This window comes from Bos indicus x Bos taurus, chromosome 22 (genome assembly GCF_003369695.1).
Source record: "Bos indicus x Bos taurus breed Angus x Brahman F1 hybrid chromosome 22, Bos_hybrid_MaternalHap_v2.0, whole genome shotgun sequence".
In the NCBI taxonomy this organism is placed as follows: Eukaryota; Metazoa; Chordata; class Mammalia; order Artiodactyla; family Bovidae; genus Bos; species Bos indicus x Bos taurus.
In genome coordinates, this window is record NC_040097.1 from 15,925,416 (window position 1) to 15,943,124 (window position 17,709).

The 17,709-nt window shown below is 36.8% G+C and overlaps 1 protein-coding gene across 16 annotated transcripts in view; it reads right to left on the minus strand.

Moving 5' to 3' along the window:
• Positions 1-17,709, minus strand: part of ERC2 (ELKS/RAB6-interacting/CAST family member 2) — a 984,881-nt gene that overhangs the window by 648,361 nt on the left and 318,811 nt on the right. For all 16 annotated transcript variants that reach the window (XR_003507771.1, XR_003507770.1, XM_027522882.1 and 13 more), the window contains one exon: positions 9,895-10,062. Coding sequence is in view for 14 of the 16 variants with exons in the window: in XM_027522882.1 (XP_027378683.1) it covers positions 9,895-10,062 (168 nt within the window). In the remaining 2 variants the exon portion in view is untranslated. The remainder of the gene's footprint in view (positions 1-9,894; positions 10,063-17,709) is intronic.

Sequence of the window (17,709 nt, forward strand, 5' to 3'; positions counted from 1 at the left end):
ACAGACGGCAGCCCACCAGGCTCCCTCATCCCTGGGATTCTCCAGGCAAGAACACTGGAGTGGGTTGCCATTTCCTTCTCCAACGCATGGCAGTCCCAAGCAATTCTCCTAGTCACTCATTTCCCTTTTTCCTCAACTGTTCTCACAAGAGTTGCCAAAGGTGGTCATAGCTATGGAGAACCAACCCTCTGACACCCAGCTTTGCTGGCACTAGCTAAGCAGTCACACTCAGTAAATGAGGAGCTGGGTCTTCTTATTCCCTTCACATTTCACAAGATCTTAATAACAGAACTTATGATCTGTCCAGTTTCAAATTACCAACTGCCAAGTAGTATTTTAGAGGCCGAATATTATTCTATTAATAAGGATTTGATAAATTACTTACACTGAAAATTTTAAATAATATAAAAAATAAATGCAAGAAAATAAATTCCACAAACTTCAAGAAAGAAATGCTGGCCATAAAAACAAATTTCTAGAGTTAAAATGATCCTCCCCTACACAACTTATTACCTCAAGTTGTATTCTCCCCCTTTAAAAAAAAATAAAGCAAGAAGGGTGAAATATATGTCTGTATAGAATAAATATCTGTATTTAATTTAAAAAGAATAAAGTTCATATGAGAATGGGTAAAAGATTCTTGCAGAAGCCCTGCAATTTAACTTCACTCTTTACATTTTGGTTTGATATGTAAATACACACATAAAGAAGCCCAACCACAGCAAATGTTATCCTTTTTCCAGAGGAATGGAGGCAAGTGTTACAAATGTGGGTCCAGTGTCAGGGAGAACTTAATCACAATGTACGCTGGTTATTTCCAAATGGTGATCCCAAAAGGAAAAAAAATAAATGGAAGTACTTAATAAATTCTGTTTTCCATAAAATTCATACCAAAAAAAAAAAAAGAAAGAAAGAAAGTGAGCTTGGAGGTCAGTGAGAGTTTGGTTGGATTTTCCTCCTCCTAAATTCTGTCATCTCCTTTTCTAAAGCGGCAATTTTCAGCTTCCCACAGACATGACATAAATATATTCTTTTTTTCCTGCAAAACATTCACCAGTAGGTAACACTTACTATGGACATGTACTGTCTCACAGATGATTAACTAATTGTATATTGTCACTTTAAGTTGCAGCTTAATATAGTATAGACATCTTTTGTAAAACAGAAATAAAAAGCACTACTGATCTATTGCTTTTCTTTCAAAGAATATAAGGGGCTCTTACGCCGTATCTCTATACCCCCCCGCCAAAAATGGATATAGATTATGAGGGGATGTAATACAGAAATTAAAATGAATCAATTATCTTAATTACATGTTGAGCCACACAGTTCAAATAACATCCCAATGAGCTCAGATAGAAGGACCAAATTCCTTTGTTTCACTAGAAAAATACGTTGTTCAAAGTAAGTTGACAATGGGCTAAGGATTGGAAAGTTTTTGATTAAAAAGGGATTTTTGTTGGAACATTTATAATGAGATTTGAGCTGCAGTAACAATATAAAATTGAAAGCAGAATTACATATAAAATGGTACTGTAAAATATCATTATTTTAGTACAATGGAAAATAAGGTGTTTGTGGTTTTACTCTATAAATTCTGTGTTGTCTGCTCATATGTATTCCTTCTTGGCCGTCCTCTAAATAGCCATTCTGATGTCCAAGTTCTTCTGCACCAGCATTCACTTGTGGTGGGGGGAACCCACACAATCAACCTCTCCTAGGCTCTGCTTTTTTCCTCCATTTTATTGGCTTTTCAAGACTAATTCTTGTCCACGCATCACACTGGTGTTCAGTTACATGGCAGACAATGAATTTTCCTAATCCATTTAGTGTGCTAACAGAGTCATGTTCACAATTTATAGAATTTCCTTTTAGACATCTACCTATTTCACAGTTGATTAAGATTCAAACTGAACACCTGTGTTTAAGAAGTCAAAAGCAATTTTATACTAACAAAGTGTTAAATATGGCATTTTCTGAAAGCCTGAACAATGACAACAAAAGCATTGGGCTCTGGACCTATGGAATAAAATAATGTTTGTAGCTACCTGTACCATCCTTTAACAGGACCCCTCAAAAAAAGTCACAGAACTGCAAACAACCAGGACACATTTTCATTCCTCCACCACAAGTCTTTCGTATTTCACCTTAAGAAAGCAAGATTATGAGGCTGACTTGCAAAGTTTACCTGGGTGTCTAAAATCTGCAGAACAGCTAAAAATCTCAAGTGAAACCTAGCTCCTTTAAACAATGTCTTCACTAGCTAGATACCAGGACATTTTCAGCATTCTGGGGCCCCCAAAGGCTGACCCTGGCTCATTTTTGTGTGACCCCAAAGTTTTCACATCATTAATAAAGAGAGAATCAAAACAAAGCCCACAGACATTAGGGGAGGGGAATGTGTGTAGTTTGGCACTGGCATCATACATACCCTCAAAATGAAAAGGGGAAAAAAAATAAAATGCACGTAGCAAGGTGGTGACCCCTATAATGACTGTGGTTCCCAAGATTTTTTTCCTACTGGTAATAAACTATTTTGCAGACCTCCCAATTGTGGCCACCATGATAGTTACAACTTTGCAGGTTTATGTCTTTTTCTTGAAGTTAAGAGTGTTATCAATAAAAATTTCAAATGATGCCTTTCCTGGTCAAACAAAAACATTTTAAAATGTGAAGCCAATGACAGGATTAGAATGAAAAATTCAAGTGACACCAGGATTTTGTTTTGTATATTTTTTCACCAACCTCCTTCATTTATTAATTTTAAAGACATTCCTTGCAACTCTTAAAAGTGATACAATGCACCCTGATTTGGCACTAGGGTGTTTTGACAGTCTTAAAAGTTGGTTCCGTCATTTGCTACTAACTTTTTGAAAAAAACAATTCACTTTTAAATGCTGTGATTATGAAGGGCATTAAACAAAAGTCTATCTCAAAAAGGACAATTCTAATATTATCCTTTGAAGGCTGGACTAAAGTGATTAGAAAGGACTGTACTGATTGCCAGTCAACAGCGGCAAGAGGTAAAAAGAAAAACTGCAATTATTTTTTTAAAGTAAAGGAGCATTCCTTGTAAATCCCATCTTATGTATTGTGGAAAATACAGTCATTTAAAAAACTCCTTTGGTCAACATGTGTGAGTTTAGTAGAAGGAGTAGTTCCTCAAGCATATGAACAGTTTACAAAGCCCTTTGGGAGTGCATCTTGTCCCACAGCCCCTGGACACCATAAAGCATTCCCAACTCCTTGTCAGAGTGACCTTTATACCCAGGAGTCTTGGCCTCACCTTGAAGTGGGGGGGGAGGACCCATTTCAATGAGAAACAAACCCAGAAGCAAGGACTCATAAAATGTGTCTTGTCTCCATAAAATGACATTTTCATAGTCAAAAGCTTGGTTTTATGATTCATCATGAAAACTGACAGCTCCACTAGTTGTGTTATCACACTGAATCATCCATGACTCAGAGGAACAAAAAATGCTGCCATGGGCTTAAAAAGCACCTCCTCCTCCACCAGTACCTTGCACAATCTCCCTGAAGAAATTATCATCACCATTTCTCTTAAGAATGCATTTAATTTTTATACTACATATGTACAATAAGTGTATCATAGACCATTTAAAGATCATGTGAGACTCTAACAAAAATAAAACACAGTAAGATACTGTTGTCCATTCCTTTTTTTTTTTCCTACAAAGGGTGAATGCATGTATGAATATGTACATATATACACAATCCTAAACATTTTTAAAGAAATAAAAATTAAATAATATACAAAAAATTCTTCTTAATATACTGGAATTCTAGACTTCATAAAATGGTATCCTCCCAACAATATCCCACATTAATATGCCCACAGTACTACTGCTATAGCCACAATGTTACTGTAAGAATTTATGATCTCAGAGTTATTCATTCTTATCCCTATTCATAGACAGTACAGGGTTGTATCTAGTGAGCATTCTTGAATCCCTAGTGAACCTCCCTGTTCAATACAGAATTATAAAATCTGGCATAACCTTTACCATGAATATTAAATGAGATAATGTACATCACTTACTTAACACAAAGAAAACCCTTGGTCCACTGGGACGCTTGAAAAGTGCTAGGTTTCTAGTTAAGAGTTTTAGAACTTGAGAACCCAAGTCTGTCACTCACTGTTCTGTGACCTTGAGCAAGATACATATTCTCTCTGAACCTCTATTTCCTAGTCTTAAGAAAGGGGGACAACAATACCAAATTCACAAGCTGTAAGTCAAGTTTAAAATAACATATTGCGTGGAAAACAGCCACAGTTTTTGAAAGTCAACAGAGCAGTCACGTCTTGTACTTAGGAGACATTCGAGCAATGCAATTAAATTACTAAATCCTCTAAGATTATGGATCCCACATTATCCAGCACCTTGTGCATGACAGATGCTTAATAAAATATTATCAAATAATATGCTGCTTTTTCAGACAAGTTTAGGGGAGGGTCTATCTAAAGTATAGCTGACTGAAGCATTTCTAAGTAGATGCAGTAACTCCTGAAATAATCTGTAAGTCTATAAATATAATTCCTTTTCTCAAGGAGAACCAGAGGATCAGTTTAAATCAAAACATAAAATCTTAACATTAACAGTGTAATCACCTTAGGAATACTGGAGTGGGTAGCTATTCCCTTCCCCAGGGGATCTTCCTGACCCAAGGATCAAAGTAACGTCTCCTGCACTGGCAGGCGAATTCCTTACCACTGAACCAGGAGGGAACCCTTAGCAATGTTAGCTTTAAATTACAAGAGATATAAATGGATATTTTCATATAGCTTGCATACTTCAGTTGTCAAAGGAGCTAAACATTTAATTCTAGCTTCTTTGTTTCCTTTTGTCTGCTTTTAAAGAAGCAAAGAGAGATGAAGTCCAATTAAGATTTTGTGGGGGATTATTACCAACCAGTGATAATGGATTCAGTGAGTATTCAAGGTATTCTGATCAGCTCTTTATCATATATCCATGCTGCTAAGTCACTTCAGTCGTGTCCGACTCTGTGCGACCCCATAGACGGCAGCCCACCAGGTTCCCCCATCCCCAGGATTCTCCGGGCAAGAACACTGGAGTGGGTTGCCATTTCCTTCTCCAATGCAGCAAAGTGAAAAGTGAAAGTGAAGTCGCTCAGTCGTGTCTGACTCTTAGCGACCCCGTGGACTGCAGACTACCAGGCTCCTCTGTCCATGGGATTTTCCAGGCAAGAATACTGGAGTGGGGTGCCATTGCCTTCATATATCCATATACCCACTATATGTTGACTCAATAAAGGCAGCAACCAAATGTGGCACATAGTAGTCATTCAAAATATATATGTTGAATGAAAAATTCATGAAATCCATAGGGCAGGGATCTTTAATGTGAAACTCTTGGAAATGCTTCAGAGTATATGTAAAGTACCTGAAAGTATATATGTTATGGCATGTGAATATAAGTATGGATGTGCTGAGGTTAATTTTCTGAGGAGTGAACCAAAAGACTGCACAACATTTTCTTATATTGATGACATTTAAAAACCAAAATCAAAAATGTTATGGATCATTGCCAAGGAGCTGCCACTAACCTAACCTGCATGTATTGCCTCTCACCTTCTCAACACTAAACCCATACATTTTTTAATTAACAGGTTGTCAAGTGTTTTCTTTTAGACCAGTAGAAGGTTTCCCTAACTACTTTGAACAGAAATGAATATAAAAGCAACCATCATATTCCACTATCATATAACGTATCTTCCAGAAAACATACAGAAGAGATATCATGCTTGGCAGTTTGGGAATCATGCTGGGCTGGGGCAAAGTGTACTTGCAAGAAAACACACAGACACCTTTTAATTTGAAGCCAGAACAAAATAGGTGGCATTTTCGTAGTATTTTAATTTCTCTGCATCATTCTAAGACATAAAAAAGTGACTCAATTGAAATATAAAAGTCTGAACTCAGTAAAAGCAGATACCAAAAATTCAAAGGAGACCCACAAAGGTAGAACACACAGAATGGATGGTAAGAGGAGAAGTGAGGTGGAGTGTTTTCCAAATATTCTGACATACAATAGTGATAAAAATCACAGCAATGATGATAGTCAACACAACTGATAGTTAAAACCCTTTAGAAGAATCTAAACATTTCTCACATGGACACAAAAAGCTGGCACAACGCTGCTGTTTTACAGTCAAGATGTGGAGGCTCAGAAATTTAAGTCTTGTTTACGTCACAGTGATTAAATGGGGAGATTAAGGCATGTGCACACATCTCCCACTTCTAAATGCTGCTTTTTCATATCACATTTTACTTCAGATGATACAATGATAGCTAGGCCTTTCTTCTTTGTAATTTCTGGATATGTTGGCAATTATTCATTGAAATTCATAAAAGTCAAGGCACTAAAGTCAATTTACTATTATCTCTATGCACATGAAATTAATGCATAAATAAGATACTTGGCGTTAGGGTTCTTTGAAGCTATTTTAAAAAGTAAAATACTATGTTAAGAGCTATGTGGTGTCTCTGTGTGTGTGTGTGTATGTGTGTAATTATTATTCCATTGATTTACTGCACACATGTCAAAGAGCATCTGGGCATCTGTACAAGTTAAAACAAATCTATCCAGGAGCCAAGCCACATAGCCACAAACCCAGACAACTTGCCTCCCCCCTTGTCCCACCCTTCAACCTACCACCTCCCAAATGCAAATTGCATGGTGGTAAGAGGCTTCCTTATGGAGATGAACTGTTGAGTCAGTAACATCTGTCACTTTCACCATATTCTAAAAGAGAAGCCAAAAACAGCTAATGGCAAAGGTTTTCCAGAGATGCCGGAAGGCCTCTTCCCATTCTAGAGAAAGTCATCTTCTATTTTGGCAAGAGCATTCAGTAAAGACTTAGGAATCTACCTGGAAGGAGCTATCACTTATAACCTCTTCCAAGGATGAAACCATACCTTTCATAAGAATGTAAACTCAGTTCTTTCCTTGTAGGGCACAAGGAAACATCTCACCTACTGAATACTCACCCACTAACCCACATTAGGTAGGGAGACTCTTATTTTCCTCTGTTTTGCCAAGAAGCAGGAAAATCACTTTAATGTATTTTACTGGGCTGCCAAAAATCCTTTGCCTATGATCCAACAATTAGAGCTAATTTCAACCTAAATTGCTTCCTCTAAGAGATGGATATCATTAGATAACTCTTTCCATTTCCATTTACGAAGATTTTAAAAGAAGAAAAAAGGCAAAAGAAAATTCCTTGTATGTTTCCAGCTGATAAAATCATTAATCTCACACTCCCAACTTCAAAGCAGAAAACCAGAAAATCATCTCACTTTCTCTACACATGGAGAATAATTTTTTCTACTTTAAAGTGCCGTCTCTTTATTGGGTCATTTTAATTATTGAATGTGGGATGAAAGCTATCTATATAATGTCGCCACTGTCTTTTTCATGAAATATATATAGGTCTAATTTGAACTACATTAATTCGAGAGATGCAAAATACAAGGGGACAGAATAAGAAAAGGAAGAGAGGCTGGGGAATAGAGCACTCATCAATACAAGGCCGTGAAAGGAAGATAGTAAGCTTTTCTAAGCTGACTTTTCTCATTCTTTCCTTCTGCAGGGGAACTATCAAGAAGCCTGGGCCATATCTCAACAGACTGCCTTGCATCTTAAGTTTCCTTCTACACAGCAACACAATTACAGTAACTTTATTAGTAGTGACAGTATTACTGTCAATGTAAGACAACTGTGATACAGCCTGTTGCTGTGTGAATGTCCACTTTAAAGAAAAGCTTGTGCTCATAGAAAGGAGGTTAGCAAATCTGACCCTGTTCAGAGTAAGACTGTTAGAGAAAAGACAAACCAGGCATGCAAATTCCCAATCAATCCTCTCACCAAGAAATCACACGCCATACATGGCAAACTTTTTCTGTAAAGGACCAGAGAGTAAATATTTTCAACACAAAAGCAACCAAAGACAGCACATAGATGAAAGAGTATGGTTGTGTTCTAATAAAACTTTACAAAATCAGGCAGAGAGCAGGATTTGTCCCAATAAGCCGACAGACAAGTACTACATGGAAATGTTCTATATATAGCTGTGTTGTCCCATACACTAGTCTCTAACTACATATGACTATTAAATACATGAACAGTGGCTAGTGTGACTGAGAAGCTAACGTCTAAATTTAACTGCACTTTAATTAATCTAGATTTGAATAGACCCATGTGCCTGGTGACTATAGTATTAGACAGCACAGTTTTATAGCATTGCTACTGCTAAATCACTTCAGTCGTGTCTGACTCTGTGCGACCACAGAGACGGCAGTCCACCAGACTTCCCCGTCCCTGAGATTCTCCAGGCAAGAACACTGGAGTGGGTTGCCGTTTCCTTCTCCAGTGCATGAAGGTGAAAAGTGAAAGTGAAGTCTCTCAGTCGTGTCCGACTCTAGCGACCTCATGGACTGCAGCCTACCAGGCTCCTCCGTCCATGGGATTTTCCAGGCAAAAGTACTGGAGTGTCATTACACTATATAGTAATAATATATACTAATACAGTATAGTATTAGCACAGTTCTAGGATCACTGCTATTCACTGCCGTTTCCTCAAATATTATACAAGTCAACCTTCAATTAAGGCATAGTTCACATTTATGCCTTAAAAATTTAAATATCCAAGCTGCTACATTCACAGTAGAACTATACACAACTAAAAATGATATTTCTTAAATGTAAAATATCTACATCATTGAGGCCAAAATGACAGTGTTGGCTTGAAGCTACCAATTAACTGCCTATTAACCAATGAAGTGCATAGACCGATCAGGTCCAGGCCAAGACCTGTCCAACCTGGAGCCTGTTTCCTTTCTCCTCTGCATTTTCCTGCACCTTGGCTGAGGGCACAGATCTACTCCATGGCCCCAGTAACTCCTACAGAAAATCCAAACTTCCCCAGAGACCCCAAACACATGCAAAGACACGGCTTCAAGAGCACAAGAAACAACATGTAACTCAAGTAAAGCCTTCTAAAGTAATCCATGTAAAACAGTGCCTCGACACAAAAATGAGGGAGATTCACTGTTTTCTTTGCTATTGACTCCATGTAATAATTTATTTTCTAGTAACTGTTTTATTTATATAATAACTAGTTTGTGTTCTGCATTTCTTAGCAGACCCAAGATATAATTCAAGGAGAAGAAGCAAGAAAGTAGGATAGCAACAAGTTATTTAGGTTTTTTTTTTTTTTCTTCTAAGTATGAATAAGAAATAAAAATCACATTTCATTTAAGAAACTGTATGAATAAGTTGAAACAATATCAACTTTCTTCAAATGGTAAAATAATCTTGAAATTTGAGGACACTCTTTAGGAAGTAAGAAACATAAGGGTACCAGGAGTGAAGCCTACACAGACACACAGTAACAGGAAGGTAGATGACATTCTCATGCTTTTATGATTTTTGATGAAATGAAACAATTTCAGGTTCAATCATTATCTGTGGTTCCAACATCCAAAAAAATAAAATCTCCAAAAAATGAAAAAAAGAAAAGAAAAGCAAACTCCTTTGGTGGCACAACCTAACACAAATCAATAGGAGGTTTCTTATATATACTTTAATTATTCTACTTAAGTGTAAAAAATTTTTTTTTCTCTGTACAAATATTCATATATTTGTTTATGGGCTATTGCTGCAACCCCACTGGGAGTGTTAGACAATCTGTGATTCATGCAACAGATCTTACCTTTCCAAAATCCCCAAGATACCTGATATCCAAGATGTATATGGCCCCAAGGATTTGGATAAGGGAGTCTTCTAATGAAAGCTGTTTGGGTAGGATATTTGCTGTCAATTCAATGTCTACTTTCCTGAAACAGTACCTTACCTCAGTCTGAAGAATGGCAGCTCTCTGTTCTTTGGCAGTAAGTGACTCTTTAAGCACTTCAATGTGTTGCTTGCAATCTGAATTCTGATTGCTGAGAGTTTCAAGCTTTGTTTGTAAGGCAAGAAGTTCTGACTCTTTCTTTGAAAGCTCCTGCTTCAGCTGATCAATCTGTAAAACAATGAAATTACAAAAAATTATATGCTACAGCTCCTACTCTTTACATTTGAGGACTACTGAATTCTCTTAAATTTTCAAGAGCTAGTCATCATTACTCCAACATGGCAGACCATGAGCTTAAAAATACAGCCTTGGGAGTCACTTAGTCTTAGGAGTCCAGGGAGGGTCTTCAAAGGCGACTGACAATAGAAAACAGGAAAGGTAAGGTCCACAAGATGCTTTCTATCTTCCACACCACTGAGAACCAAGGTTCACAATGGAATGAAGGCTTCCTGGCCAAACCCACAACTCATCCAAGAAAAAATAAGGTCTATTGACCATGGTCCTCAGAAGGGTCAACAGGGAGCTAAGAAAGGTAATTACCCAAGACAGAATCTAGACCTTCTCTGATACTCCACAATGGAAATGATCATTCAAGAGCATCATTCAACAGAAGAGAATCCTCACCCCCCAAAAACAAGCATTGAGGGATCTTTTTTCTTATATTCTATATTAAAAAGATACAAAAGAACATCAGAAATACATAAAATAGAAAAATAATACAAGAAACATCTGTTATTCAATTCACTAAAAGGATCATTAGAATTACCCAATTCCCAACCCATTTCTATTTCCTTTCCCTCTCTGGAAACAATCACCACCCTAAATTTTGTGTTCATCCTTTTCTTATTTGTATTTCAATCTTACCTTATTTTTCTGCACCTGTAAATTCTACACTATTTAATTTTGCATGATTTTTAACTTTATTTGCACTGCGTTTTCTTTTTTAGCTTTTTTCTTTTTTCTACTCAATCTAATATCTTCAAGATTAAATCAAGTTCCTATTTGTGCAATGTGTTCATTTTCATTTTCACTAAAGTACAAGCTTGCTCCTTGGAAGAAAAGCTATGACCAACATAGACAGCATACTAAAAAGCAGAGACATTACTTTACCAACAAAGGTCCATCTAGTCAAAGCTATGGTTTTTCCAGTAGTCATGTATGGATGTGAGAGTTGGACTATAAAGCTGAGTGCCAAAGAATTGATGCTTTTGAACTGTGGTGTTGGAGAATACTCTTGAGAGTCCCTTGGACTGCAAAGAGATCCAACCAGTCCATCCTAAAGGAGATCAGTCCTGAATATTCATTGGAAAGACTGATGCTGAAGCTGAAACTCCAATACTTTGGCCATCTGATACGAAGAACTGACTCATTTGAAAAGACTCTGATGCTGGGAAAGATTGAAGGCGGGAGGAGAAGGGGACGACAGAGGATGAGATGGTTGGAGGGCATCACTGACGTGATGGACGTGAGTTTGAGTAAGCTCTGGGAGTTAGTGATGGACAGGGAAGCCTGGCATGCTGCAGTCCATGGGGTCACAAAGAGTCAGACACGACTGAGCAACTGAACTGAACTGAACAGTATTCCATTGTAAGACTTCAGAAAAATGTATTTGTCTACTGTGCTGTTAACAGACATTTGGGCTTATTTCCAGGTTTTTTTTTTTTTTTTTTTTTGCTATTATGAAAAATGCTATTCTGAACATTCTAATACATACTACCTGGTACACACTGTAAAAAATAATCTAGGAGTTAAAAAGCTGGAACACAGAGTATGCACATCTTCATATTCACTAGATAACATTAAAGTGTTTTCTAAAGGACTTTATTAATTTCTATGGTCACAAGCAATGTGTAAATGTGCCAATCACTCCATGTCTTTGCCAATATCATATGTCATTGGAGTTTTACATTTTGGCCAGTCTGTTAGGAGTTATGGTAGAAGTCCTCTAAAAATGACTGCCACCAATTTCTTCCTACTTATACACATATGCCATTCTTCAAAACTAAAGGAGGAGTCTATTTACCCTCCTCTTGAGCATGGACTGGACTGTGACTTGCTTCAGCTAGCAAAATGCAGAACAAGTGTCGGTATGCGTGTTCCAGCCTCTAGGAGAACTAGCAGCTTTAGCTTCCTCTCACTGGAAGCTAACCACAAGGACAGAAGTCCAACCACCCTGTGACCACTTGGCTGTGAAGAAGTCTATGCCAGTCACGCAGAAAGACAGGAACTTTTCTGATATTCTTGGTGGAATTTGTGGCTTCTGTCTTGTCCCTGGTCTTAAAGGGAAGAATTTCAATATTTTGTCATTAAGCTCAATGCTTGCTTTAGCTTTTTACAGGCATTCAAGTTTTAGAAAGTTCCCTTTTACTACAACTCTGCGAAGAGTTGTTTTTTTAATCATTAAAGAATGCTTAATATTATCCAGCATTTTTCTGCACCTCATGATTTATCACATTTTCACCTTTAATATATTATAATAAATTATATTAATGTATTTTTAAAATATTACTCTCTCCATGCATTACTGTGAAAAACTCCACTTCATCATGATGCATTATTATTTTTATATGTTACTGGATTCATCCTGCTAATATTTTGTCAGCATTTCTACATTTATGGGCAAGACTGATTTGTAATTTTCCTATCTTGTGCTATCTTTATCAAGTTTTAGCATCAATTTAGCCTTCCAAATAAAGTAGGGAGTGTTCATTCTTTTAGTGTGTTCTGAAATGATTTGTGTAAAACTGCAAATTTTTTTTCACTGAAGTTCATTAAAAATCACCCAAAAAATCATCCAGAGCTGGTATTTTCTTTTTCCAAAGACCATTCCTTACTTCATCCATCTTTAATGATTATAGGAATATCCATGTTTATAATTATGTGAATCAATTTTGCTAAGTTATTTTCATTAAAAGACTTTCATTTCATCTAAATTTTCACCCTGTTGGCATGAAGTTTTCATAAAACTCATTTATATTTGATATTATGGTACCTATGACTATTTTTTTTCATTCCTAATATTTTTATTTTTAATTATTTTTTTTTTTCTTTTTTAACTTTACAATATTGTATTGGTTTTGCCATATATCAACATGATGAATCTCAGCAGAAGCATGTCCCATTAAATAACCTCTTCAAAGAGCCAATTTTGGTTCTGTTGATCATCCAACATTTTAATTTTCTATTTGATTAGTTTTGGCTCTAATTTTAAAATTATTTTCTTCTTCATACTTTCCTTGGGTTTATTCTATTTTCTTTTCCTAAGCTTAAGTTGGAATATTATCTCACTAATTTTCATACTTTTTTCTTTCCATGTATGAGACTTAAGAGCATATATTTTCCTGTCAGTATCACTTTAGCTCACTCTCTGTAGTTTGATATACCTTGACATTATTGTACAGCCTTAAATATTTTCCAATCTCCATTATTATTCCTTGAACCATGAATAACTTAAAAATGTGTTTCTTAATCTCCAAATACATAAATGTTTCCTAGTTATCTCTTTTTTTTTTATGTCTTACTTGCTTTGTGAGTAGAGAACATGGTCTGTTCTACAGTATTCATTTGAAATTTGGTGCATCTTGCTTTATGCACAGTATGTAGTCAGTGATCATAAATGCATTCTGTATGAAAGTGAAAAGTGAAGTCACTCAGTTGTATCTGATTCTTTGCAACCCCATGGACTGTAGCCTACCAGGCTCCTCCGTCCATGGAATTTTCCAGGCAAGGGTACTGGAGTGGGCTGCCATTTCCTTCTCCAGAGGATGTTCCCAACCCAGGGATTGAACCCTGGTCTCCGCATTGCAAGCAGACGCTTTACTGTCTGAGCCACCAGGGAAGCATTCTGTATACTATGTGCTTAAAAAGATTATGTATCCAACAATTGTTGGGTGCAATATTCCATATATGTGCATGACATTTGATTACACTTTTATTTTTAGAACATTTCCATGATCTTAATATGAAACTTTAAGTAGAAAAATCACTCTTCATTCCTCATCCTCTACACCTAGCCCTAGGCAACCAATAATCTACATTATGGACTGGCCTTTTCTGGGAATCTCATATAAATGCACTCTTCAATATACGTACTTTGTCACTGGCTTCCATAACATACACAACATTTCAAGTTTCATCCATTTTGTAGCATATATAAGTACTTCATTGCTCTTTATAGCTGAGTAATATTTCACTGTATGAATATACATGATTGTTTCTATCCATTCACCAGATAATGGACACCTAAATTGTTTCCACATTTTGACTATTAATAATGCTGCTTGATCATTTATGTACAAGTGTGTAGAGACATATGCTTTCATTTCTCTTGGATATAAACACAGGTGTGAAACTGCTAGGTCACATGGTAACTATGTTTAGCTTTCTGAAGAATTTCTACCTGCTTTCCAAACTGACTATACAATTTTATTGGAGAAGGAAATGGCAACCCACTCCAGTGTTCTTGCCTGGAGAATCTCAGGGATGGGGGAGCCTGGTGGGCTGCTGTCTATGGGGTCGCAGAGAGTCGGACACGACTGAAGTGATTTAGCAGGAGAAACATATAAGGGTTCTAATTTCTTTAAAACCTCACCAGCATTTGTTATCATCTGTCTTTCCATTCGTCATCATTCCAGTGAGTATATAGTGGTTATCTCCTTATGGTTTTGCTTTCTCTAATGACTAAGATGTTAACAAATATCTTTTCCCATACTTATTAGACATTCATATATCTCCTTTGGACAAATGTTCTGTTAAGACTTTTTCTTGGCCTCTAAGATTTTATGTCTTTATTTTGATGCAAATAGATTTCATTTTATTTATCCTATTTTGGGTATTTTAAGACTTCTGAATTTGTAGACTGATACCTGTGAAAATTCTCAGCTTTTATCTCTTTTATCTCTTCAAATATGGCTTCTGAATAATAACTGTCCTTATTTCATCTCTCTTTCTTCAAGAATTTGGATTAGATTTGTGCTAGATCTTCTTATTCTATCTTCTATGCATCTTTAATGTTTTGTATCTTTTTATGTTTCATTTAATTTCTTCTGCCCTATTTTCTAGTCTATTAAGTTTCTCTTCTGCTATGACCACTCTGCAATTAAATATATTTCTCAAACTTTAAAATTTCCATTTTTATATTTTTCCATTTCTAAGTCATTTTATTTGCCTCTTTCTAAATTTCCTTGGTATTTTTATAGCCTCTTGCCTTTTAGCCATATTTTCAACTCCTTCTTTTATTTAATATACTGCTACTGCCAAGTCGCTTCAGTCGTGTCCGACTCTGTGTGATCCCATAGACGGCAACCCACCAGGCTCCCCCGTCCCTGGGATTCTCCACGCAAGAACACTGGAGTGGGTTGCCATTTCCTTCTCCAATGCATGAAAGTGAAAAGTCAAAGTGAAGTCGCTCAGTCGTGTCCGATTCTTCGTGACCCCATGGACTCCAGCCCACCAGGCTCCTCCACCCATGGGATTTTCCAGGCAAGAATACTGGAGTGGGGTGCCATTCCCTTCTCCGATTTAACATACTAAACATACTTATTTCATAGTGTTTGTCTTAAAATTTCAGTTTCTGAAGTCTTTCCCTTCTAGTTCTGCTGTTCATTCTTTCTACTGGCTTTTGCTTACAGTGGCTTGCTTTCTTGAAGGTTTTGTAAATTTTTTTTACTTTTTACTCACATGTTTTGGAACTTTCTCTGGAGAAAAATACTGAGGGGTCTTAGTTGAACATGTGGTCCTTCAGAACATTTATCTCAGCCAATTCCTGGGCACTACCAACCACGGACTCCTTTAAACTACATTATATACTGAAAATTCTTGGATCACCTCACACTGCACATCTGCCTAAGAGCCAGCTATGGTTACAGATTCTCACTGCTAGTTTTTTTCACCTTTATCTTGGCTCAAAGACTTAAAATAGGTAAATAAATGATTTTCCCTGGAGCCCCTTAGTCTAGGTGGGAGGAGAATAGAGTGGGCAATTTATTTTTACTTTACTCCTGCATTAAGAGTCTAGCTGTCTGGGATCCCAGCTTTACGTGGTAGTGGGATTCCTGCTTGGCTCCTCATTTTGAGCAGGCTCAAGCTTCTGTCACTTTCCTTCAGTGTCACTGTGACTGTGAAAACTAAAGCTCAAGTTCATCTGTCTAGCAAAGCCAACAAGAAGACAAAACCAGGAATTTCCCTGGTGGTCCAGTGGTTGAGACTCCACGCTCTCGATGCAGAGGGCCTGGGTTCAATCTCTGGCCAGTGAACTAGATCCTGGATGCCACAACTAAAGATCCAGCATGTCACAATAAAGATCCCATACACTGCTACTAAGACCTGGAGAGGACAAATAACTAAAAAAAAAAGAAGATAGAACCAGGGCTGTAGTTTTCACTCTAGGCCCCTGCTTTGGCTTAATCTTGGCCCTTCAGGTTCTTTCTAACTTCAAAGTTTATAAGTACATTTTAAATTGTATGTTTTTAAACTATATTTGATCCATCATTTTTGTCCCAGTAATTGAAACTAGCTAAATAAGAACCAAGCTACTGATAACTACTGAGCATAAACAGAGTGAGATGCTTAAAAAGAAGTGAGACCTCCATCTTCAGAAATTTTCAGGGTTCTGCAATTAACTATAAAAGTTTATATAGAACCCCACTTGCAGGGTGAACCCAGACTAGATAGGGGGACATACAGGTTTCATCATACTTGCCACATCTACAGGTTTGGTGACGGCTGCCCGGAAGGCAGTCTTGAGAAGAATTCTGAGTATGCTGAAAAGTTCACTAAAAAGAACTGTGCGAGATTATCAATGCACTTCGAGTATGTGTGTCTGGGTGGCAGCACTACTCAGGTCTGTGCAATCCATGAAATACATTATTTCTCTGTAATTTAAGAAATCACGAGTCTATGATTTTTAGCTACAACAAAGTAAGTCCTCTCCCTATAGCCCTCTCTTTTTCTCACACACAAGAACAGAATATAAATAAAATGAGGGAAAAGAGAAAATTATAAAATGAATTAAATCTTTTGTGATCAGCAACTACTCAAGGAATAGTTGACATTACAGTATATAGTTGATTCAACATACGAAACTGATTCATCTGAAAATAAAACTCAAAAAACTTTCAACTCTACATGCCGAAACAATGATGATATTTATAGTAAAGAAAAAAAAGCTGATTAGTGCTAACGTCTACAAATATCGGAGTAGAAATCTCATATGGGAGTGGGGTATTGAGAGAGGAATGTGAAAGAAATTAACATCAATGGAATGGCATTTAATAGGAAGGAAGACATGGCAGGTTCTACATATAGCTACTTCATTCAATAAAAATAGATTGATAATGATAAAACTATCTCAGTCTATAAATATTAATAGGCAGTTGCTTTAAATAACTTGCAGACTATCACTGCCGTGAGGTAAATTTTAAATATTTTATGCAGACAATAACAGGAAAAAAAGTTTTTCTAAGGGGAATATAGTTGTGGGGTAAAAAAATCATATTCTTCCATAAAAATATGCCTTTGGCTTCTTTTATAGCCATAAACTCAATAAAAATGAAAAGTGATGCAATCGAACATACATGAGAACTGAGGCTGGGGAAGGTCTGTCTCCATGATGGGAAGAAGAAAAACCAATCGGAATTACATCACATGCTTTATATGAAGTCCATGTGGACATCAGGCACACTTCATCTCGTCTGAAAGTTCTTCTACCACTTACATCTGTGACACAACTAACACCAATAAAGCCTACTCGGCCAAGGAAAACAGCTTCTTTTTCACTGCAGATATGGCCCTCACATCTAGAAAGTGATGTGCTTA